Source organism: Neopelma chrysocephalum, unplaced genomic scaffold (genome assembly GCF_003984885.1).
Source record: "Neopelma chrysocephalum unplaced genomic scaffold, ASM398488v2 Primary Assembly neopelma1_66, whole genome shotgun sequence".
Classification (NCBI taxonomy): Eukaryota; Metazoa; Chordata; class Aves; order Passeriformes; family Pipridae; genus Neopelma; species Neopelma chrysocephalum.
Window position 1 is genome coordinate 7,228,640 of NW_020897725.1, and position 8,859 is coordinate 7,237,498.

At 46.4% G+C, this 8,859-nt stretch overlaps 1 protein-coding gene across 3 annotated transcripts; it reads right to left on the bottom strand.

Annotated features, from left to right (window-relative positions):
- Positions 1-1,512: 1,512 nt before the first annotated feature.
- FAM84B (family with sequence similarity 84 member B) lies at positions 1,513-8,539 on the bottom strand. Of its 3 annotated transcripts, none has more exons than XM_027684376.1 (2): positions 8,439-8,539; positions 1,513-7,647 (listed from the first exon to the last, which is right to left on the bottom strand). In XM_027684376.1, the coding sequence occupies exon 2, from the start codon at positions 7,640-7,642 to the stop codon at positions 6,743-6,745; it is 900 nt and encodes a 299-aa protein (XP_027540177.1). In that variant the 5' UTR covers positions 7,643-7,647; positions 8,439-8,539; the 3' UTR covers positions 1,513-6,742. The 3 variants fall into 3 exon arrangements, with proteins under 3 accessions (XP_027540177.1, XP_027540178.1, XP_027540176.1); XM_027684377.1 differs by lacking the exon at positions 8,439-8,539 and adding an exon at positions 8,117-8,153; XM_027684375.1 differs by lacking the exon at positions 8,439-8,539 and adding an exon at positions 7,849-8,012.
- Between the last annotated feature and the right edge of the window lie 320 nt (positions 8,540-8,859).

Genomic DNA, 8,859 nt, shown 5'->3' on the forward strand with positions numbered 1-8,859 from the left:
AGAAGTCCAGTAGCTCAGAGCAACCAGTCAGGAGTGCAGAGAGCTCATCACAGTCCACTTCCCTGTACACTCATTTTACACTATCCTATTTCTAGCTCAGGTGTGTTCTGAAATACAAGGGCAGTTAAAATGCCCTTTTCAAGATGCTCCTTTTTGGTATCTAATGTCACATACGTTCTGGAAGCAGCCACTGGGATGTGAGCCAGGATCCTACTTGCTGGATATCCCTCCTTGTGGGCACAGGCTGTGAAAGAACTCATGGGCTGCTTTACTTTATGTACTTGGAGAAACTTCAGGGTGAGAAAAAGGCCCAGAACCTCAAGATTATGAAAACACTATGCTAACTAACTAAACACCACACACACAAATCAAGCTTCAGAGTTTAGTGGCCTCCAGTGCCAGGTGACAGCTGAGCAGAGATTTTCAAGTAATGATTCAGTCACCCAGCTCACATTTTTGGTTCTTCATGTTTCCAAATCTAACATCACACACCTGAAAATTCAGGCGCTCTCACAGTCACATTGAGCACAGCTGGGTGCCTCATACATCTTGTTCAAAGTCACCTAAGTCCATGCCAGAGCTACAAATCTGATGTTAGGGTAGAGTCACACCTGCAGCCCTGAGCCTTAAAAGCTGCTGTCTCCAATAAAAAATTTGTCTCACACTGTCACACCTAAGAGACAGCTGCCAAGAACAGCTGCAAACCACAGAATAGTGAAGACCTCCACCCATACTTTCATCAGAAGTCTCATCTTGTTACAACTAGATTTCCTCAGGATGGTTTCACTCAAAGAATTCTTACTTGAGCTGACTCAGTGCTTTTGTGTGAGATTCAAATAGCCCTTTCTGGTCAGGATCTCAGGGAGAAGTACAGTTTGTTGGTTCTATCACTGTTTTTGCCATTGTGAATATGCACATAGTGGAAGGTTTTGATGAATTAGGAATGGTTACACTATGGATGTAACATCTCACGTGCCCTTGTCACCTTGAGTAAGAAACATCTCTACATCTGGTATAGGTAGAACACAGATCCCACAACATTCACGGATCTGCCACGAGACAAAACATCACACAAACTGAACAGTTTTACAGATTTTCCCCAAAACTCCCCTTGAGTTCTGATGTTCTCTCATTTCTCCCTCTAGCAGACACTACATCTGTTCCTTAAGCAGTTGCTGGTAGACAAGACAAGCCTGGGTGCCAGCTAATACTATATGATCTGCTGCTGAATTCATTTTCCACTTAAAAATTTAATTATGGGCCAGATCCTCACTGGATTTAATACAGCTATCACCTATTAAGCATCTCATGGTCTGTCCTTGTATAGAGATTATTATTCCTCTCTCTTTGTACCAAGAACACAACCAAAGAGTTAGATTTTCATCTAACATGTGAAGGCAGTGAAAATATTGATTGTTCTGTGTTTGATGCATCCATCATGAGAAATTATGAGTTTTCCAAAAAGCTGGAGAAAAACATGCCATTCAAAAAAAGAAAGGAAAGAAAGAAAGATTGTAAAAGATACTATAAATCTTTTATTTCTTTTGAGTTACTATGCAATGCCCTTCATTTTGAAGGAAATGGTACAATCAATGATGTGTACTTCTTTCTCAGGAAAAGAAGATATTTGCACTAACAATTCAACATTTACTGACAGAAGACAGCTTACAGAAAATGCTCACGGTGGAAAAAATCATATTTGTGATTACACTTGTTATTGTGGATGATTTCATGAAGTGTTACAATATCAGGAATTCCAAGTGTGCATTTAAAGAAAGCTTCTAATTCAATATTAATCCAAAGGAACCATCTAAACCACTGGTGTTTGAAATCACCCTGATTTCTTCCCATTCACAGTTTAAAAAAAGTCTAAACTGAAAGTCTAAGCCCATGACAAAACTCTCCTGGCTTTATCACTTCACACTGATTTATAAGAGCAGTCAACACATATTCAATTAACAGTAGATTTCTTACAAATAGTAACTGCTGTTGGAAACAATGTATTTCCTACCTCTACTTAGTTACTAGTCTCTGATCTGTTATACAAAATTAAAATTTTGCTTTAAAAAATATTTGTTCCTACATGGCTGTTAGCTTTATGGTTGGTTTTGTTAATTGCCAGAAAAGCACAGGTGGGAAACCATTCAACAACACACTTCACATACCCAAGGACAGACCTTTGGTAACACTTAGCCAAAGGAGAAGAGAAACAGAAAACCACCATTATGTTCAAAATCTGAAACAGATTCATCACATAATATTACCTACTTTAGTGCTGAGTGGAATAATGAATTCAAATGAACAAAACTTAAGGAGTTTGCCTAGGGTTTCATTTATACAAATCAATTTAAAGTTTGCTTCCATAGTCTAGGGTCCTTTAGTCTGAAGAAAGTATTTTTCCAAGTACGAAAATACAGTTTTTGAATTAGCTTTTGGGAATTTTCCCTGCCTACCCTACAATTGCCTACTATATTGGCCAGATGAGATCTAGAGAGTTGCTGTAATCAATATTTTGCATTCACACAGAATCAGGGATAACAAAATAGTCTTCAGTTTATGTCCTTGTTCACTGCCATGGAAGGTGAATGTCTAAATTGTGTTTTAAAAATTACTTGATCAAGGGATAATTGTAGGTTTTACTACAAAGGCTTTTCCAAGACATTATTTGCATGAAACACACCAATACTCCAGGGAAATAAGACTGCTCATCTACATTTCCTAGCTGTAGCTACATTTACACATCTGGGGCTCAGCCTTGCCAGCCTTCACACGTGCATATTGATATTCACAGCAGTAGGTATGCCCAAATGAGTAAATTCATATAGATGATTAAGTGTTTGCACAATCAAAGGGCTCTTAAAACAAATTATATTAACTTTAAATGTTAAAAACGCAAGGGAAAGTTCAAGCATGACAAGACAAAGATACCAGAGAGCAGTCTGCAGCAGATCATCAGCTTAGCTTACAACTGCTGTGTAACACACCTCTCACCAAATCAGTGCAGCCCCTGGAATTCCAGGGGAAACTGAGGCCAAAGTTTGGGCTGGATTCCACGACCTTTGTTTGGACAAGAGGCCCTTTGAGGAACAGTTTTAACTGCACTGCTTGTTCTCCCCATTGATTATGCAACCTCAGATCCTCCATGCTCCCACCAGAGACCTCAGATTGAAATTCCAGACCCTCATTCACAAAGAAATGTAAATATACACTTAAAGCATGTGAATAGTCTTACTGATTCTCAAGTGGCTGAAGGTAGGGTCTAGTCAAAACTTTAAACTTCAGTAAAGGCTTAGGACCTTCGTTGAACCACACATTCTGCAGAAGGATCACACCTGCATTTCTTTATGTTAAAGCAGCAGCTGCAGTGAACAGTACTTTTATCTATTCTTTCCCCCTCTTTTGTGATCTACACAAGAATCCTGAAGTAGACACATACACAAAAGAGTCGGTTTTCCTGGGACGTCTTTTTCTTTAAAGCTCCAGAATTCCCAGACAAATCTGCAGACAGTAACTGAGCAAAGTACAGCAAAGACAAGAAACCAAGCAGTTGTGATGTGCTACCACAACAATTCCTGTTCTCACATCCAGCTCATTAGAGTTCCATGGCTTTAAAACCAGACTGCTTAGGAATGTGCGCAGTGGTGTTTAGTAGCACCTATTATATAACACTGCCTAATCAACAGGTAGGGAAAAAGGAACCGCCTGTTAAAGATTCAACAGCTGCTGGAATAAGAAATCCCTATATGGAGGTAGCCCTCTTCCAGACAAAATTTAAAAAGTGCCAAGCTTCCATCCCTCTTCTACTTTTACACATAATGGAATGCCAGGAGACAGAAAGTCCCCAAACATAGTTTGTAGAGAAATTTAAAAATTCCGGATATCTATGTTTTAAATATCAAACACCTGTATCCCAGGTGTCAGAGGAGCATATGGGTTTTATAACACAGCAGAATTCATGCCAGACTCTGCCTTGCTATGAGGCAAGCTCTCCCTTCACTCTCTGTCCTAACAAAGCAATTCAAGCTCTGGAATTCTTTGCTAAGGCCCTTCGCCTGTGAGGGAATTTATCCCTAAAGGCATGACCAGTACAGAGAAGCACCAAGATCAGCACAAGACAAGATTTCATTTGGCCAAAGAAGCTTTGCTCTCCATTCCCAAGCAGATTTGGTCCTGTTCTTATTAAAACAAAAAAGTGGAAATAAAGAATTGAAAACATAGCCAAATTATGCAGGATATCTCAGAAGGAGAGAAATGGCTCAGTGTCATAGTTCTGATGTTTCAGACACAAGGGAAAAATATTTTCACAACTAGTTTACTGTTTAGTACCCTGTAGATACATAATATTTGACATTTATAGCAGTTTCTATACTTCATGACCTAGAATATACTTTAGATCACAAATGAAAAATAAACCCATTCAAAGGACTGGAAAATAATGTGCATAACAACTTACTTTCAAATGCAAGGTTATGAAGGGTTTTTTTAAAATTTCAAAAATATCTGTAAGAAAATATTATTTTACATAGCTATATTACACAGTGAAATAAACTTTGTTATGTACAAGGTTTCAGTATGAAAGAAACCACAGCCAGACATTTGTTCATGGTCTAGATAATCTGTTGTCTCATGTCAGTCAGTAGTACAACAGAGAGACTCTCCTTCACTCCTTTTCAGACTATTTCAGTGATCGTTTCAGCTTTCAGTAGTTACTAGTAGTTGCATAAAACCTGTGTGCAGATATCCACATATTAACCCTATCACAGTTAGATATGGGTAGTTTTTATGCTGTCAATTCAAGGTTGCACATCTGCTTGACAACCACAGTAACCTGAGTATAACTCAATTGCATACTGGTGAAAAAAACAACACTAAGTGTAGGCACCTGAGCTATAGCATTTTAAGGAAGCTTGGTGTTAAACTATCCTTTGGATTTGGGTGTTTCACAGGCCAAAGTGAGGGCATGCGAGTCATTAATGAAACAGTATATGGTGTATTTGCATAACCCTGAAAATTACTTTTCCTCTGAAGTGAGGATGAAGTAGTCTCTCACAGCTTTTTTCTAGTTTGTGTCTTTTAGACAGAAAACATGACACCACAATCTACTTGGCTCACATTGGCAAAGTTGCTTTTTATAGACATAACTAATCAAAAGCTGGTATCTACCTATTCTTAAATGACAAACTTTGCTCCCTTCTCAGGGGTGGAAAGGACACAGAGTACTTTGCTATTTGTGGTATAACTGTAAACAACTGCAGGGAAGACCGTATTAACTATGCTTCAAGTTTACATCACACTGTTAGCTTCCATTATTTAAATGAACTCAAGCTTATCTTCAAGTTCACATCATCATCTTGTGCTTTAAGGGGAAGGAATTTTGCTTTAGAGACTGCCTCCAAATCAGTGCTTGCTCACACAACCCAGATCCCAGGACAAAGATCTGACAGTGCTGCCTTTGTGGGAGAGCAGTTCAACAGCTGAAAACAAGTTCAGGGAGCATTCAGGGCAAGTGGCACTACACTTCCTCTCCCAAGGGACTTGCACAACTTTGGAGGCATGTCCTTTCCTTTTCTCTAGTGCTATAGCTCAGCTGCATACCATAAAAATTAGCAAAAAAGGAAACGTAATTCTTAATGAAGAGGAAACTTCTTTGCAGTAAGGAAAGAAAAAAAGGAACACCCAAAACCTCCTGCCTGTAATATCTTTCAGCATGTGCTCCCTCCCATCACTTCCCATCACAGCCGTGTTTACTGTGATGCAGAACCTGTGACATGCTCACAGCCAGGAGCACCCAATCAAGAGGTCACCCTCTCGAGGGACAGCTTACTCAAGACATTCTTACACACAAGCAACCTGTTTCTACTGCCTCGATCTGTATCACAGGCATAATCAGGAATTCTGCCATTTGCTTTAGGAGAAGCCAAGCAGCCTGTAATGAGCATTGGCACAGTTCAGTATCTGTCTGTAGGAGTCGCAGCACACACCAGTGTGCAAACTCCTTAACTGGGGTGGCAAAGTTTCTCATCCCCTAGGATCCATCACCAATAAATACATCTTTCTGTCCCCAAAGCCACATGCTGATAGCAGAGAAAAGGTCCCCCTGCCCACCTGCAAGTTCCTATAACGTAAGAAGGCACCAGGCACATCAAACCCATTTCTTTAAAATTAGTGGAGCTTTCTGCCTTACACCTTCTGGGGGACTGGCTACTAATCCACAAAATCGTGCTCGAGGCAAGCAGGCAAGCCTGTTGCAATACCAACAGAAGCCACGGCAGAAAAGAAACAGTAGCAGAGAAGGGAAAACAATATCCTCATGCTTATAGCTACGTGGTCATGTCCTGAAAATTGTTGGCTCCTTCTTAATAGTATTAAATACTATTAACTTCTGCTGATAAGTAGACGTCAAAGGCATTTAGCATCTTGTAGGGTCAAGCCTACTAGCAGATGGTTGAGGAAAAGGCTATGTGTGAACACAGCAGAGAGGAAGGGAAAGAAGTGGGAGAGGAGAGGGGTAGAATTGCCCTGAGTTTTATCCTCTACAAATAAGTCAGGGGTTTTATCATCAAGCACTGAAGGAGTTAAGCACTAAAGCACAGACACTTAATCAGCTTTCCCCCTTCCTTTCACATGTGATTGGAATGAAGCTGCACCGAAGCAGCCCAAAGGGCTTATAACAGCTCAATTTCGAAGCCTTCAGTTTTAATCCCCATCACCCAGGCTAAGCAGTATGGTGGTGCTGAGGCTGCTATTCCACAGCAGTCTGAGCACCTGGATGATGATGACGGTCTTCCTCCTCCTCTTCCTCTTCCTCTGCAGCCTGCAGGTGGCTGGAGAGCTCCTGGATCACAGCAGCCCTACCGATCTGGTCATTTCTCCTCTTCTCCATAATCAGATCCTCCAGGCTCTGAAATTCCAGAGTGTGGCTGCGCTTGTCACCCAGCCGGATCTGCAATCGGTAGGGCTGCTTGCCTATGCGCAGCTCCCCGCCGATTTTAAACTCTCGCTTGCCGTACCGGCACCAGGCAGCAAAACACTCAGAGTTTCTCCAGCTCAAGTCCCGATCCTTGCAACCCACCTGCTCCAGGGCATTGCGCACCACCACGGCTGGGCTGAGGGGTTTGTAGCGGTACAGCTGGTTGGCAATGCGGCCCCGTCTGCCCTGGCTGGCGTCGGTGAGGAAGCTGTTCACCACCTCCAGCCGATGTAGGTGCACGACTTGAAAATCCCCGACATAGACCACCCAGTGCGGATACTGCGCTTGGCACACAAACTCCACCAGGTCACCTGGCTTGCATCTATTCAGCAGGTTCTCCGGGGTGTAGGTGCTCAGATGCCCCCCACCTCCTTCATCACCTTCCTCTGGCTGCATGTCCTCCTCTGAAAAGCTCTTCTGGTAAATACACTCATCCCGGTAATACACTGAGCACTCCACCTCGTGCAGCTGGGGATCGTAGGGCTGCAGGGCAGGGTGCTCACCCCCCAGGTCATGCACTGAATCCTGCTGCTGCTCCAGCTCATCATCGTCGTTCGAAAAAATGTAGGAGACCCCGATCCTAGGCCCTTCATCTCTGTCCATACCTGTCGGGTCGGCCGTGGGAACTTCCTTGTAGTTGAGATGGGTCAGCTTCTCCACCTGGTTCCCCATGCCCGCTGCAAAGACAGACATACGGCGGGGCCATGAAGGCAGCGCGGGGTGAGCGGCTCCCAGAGGAGCAGCGGGGGCATAAGCGCGGCTCTCCCCTCAGCCGGCACCCCAGCTCTCCCCGCTCAGTTCAGTCCCTGCCAGCGCCGCCGGGCGAGAGCCCCTCGGGGCCGGGGGGGGAGGGGGAACGGGACACGGCACTTCCCTACCTGCACGGAGAAAGGCGCGGCGGCACCACCACCTGTTAGGCGGCGCGAGGAGGAGAGAGGCGCAGGACCCGCCGGGGAGCGGGGCAGGCACCGAGCCACCTGTTAGAGGGGGGCTGCGAGCGCCGGGGAGGCCGGGAGGTCCGAGCTGGGGACGGCCGAGGTGCGCACCTGCCCCGCCGCCCAGGTGAGCCGAGCCGGGCCGGGCCGGGCCGCCGGCCAGGGGCGCCTCCCCCCGCCCTCTCCCGGCTCCGGGCGGCCGCGAACTTACCCGGCGGGCCCGGCTGCGCGGCGCCGGGAGCGGCTCTAGGGCGAGCGGGCGGCGGGGCGGCGGCGCGGCTGGATCGCGATCATGGCCCCGGCCCGGCGCGGTCCGCGCTCCCCGCGCAGCGGCAGCGCCCGAGCGCCGCGCCGCCGGCTCCGCGGCTGGGCATGAGCTCCGGAGAGGCACGGCCGAGGGGAGGGAGGGAAGCTGGATCCGCTGCGGACGCCCCGGCAAGCACTCAGCCCCCAGCATTTAAAGAGGCAGCTCTTTTTTTTCTTTTTTTTTTTTTTTTTCCCTCCCCCCTCCTTCTCCTCCCTCCGCCCCGCACCTTTTCTCTCTCTTCGCTCCTACATGCCAAGTGCTTTGCTCCTCGCCGAGGCTGCTGGCGGGCGGGGGGCGGGCGCGGGGCTCCGGGTGCAGCTCTGCGCGGCTCCGGGCAGCGGCAGCGAGTGTGCAACGCTCTCACACCGAACTCGCACACGCGCGGCCCCTTTAAGGGAGCGGTGCCATGAGCAGCCCAGCCCGCCAGTGTGTTCGGGGGGGAGTCACCGGGAGTCGGAGTTTGCCCGGGACGGCACCGGGAGGCGATGCGGAGCCTCGGTGGGAACCACCGCGCTGCTCTGCGCGGGAAGCGCCCGCTCCGCGCACCCCCGCGGGAGCGCCGGGAGGTGCCTCCCTGGGGCCGCGCACAGCGACAGGGAAGTTGTGAAGCGAACAGAACCAAAGCGCCCGGCTCTCCTGGGCTGACT

What these genes read in the sequence shown, in the direction of transcription:
- FAM84B (XM_027684376.1), bottom strand. Translation starts at nt 7,642, where the DNA reads ATGGGGAACCAGGTGGAGAAGCTGACCCATCTCAACTACAAGGAAGTT.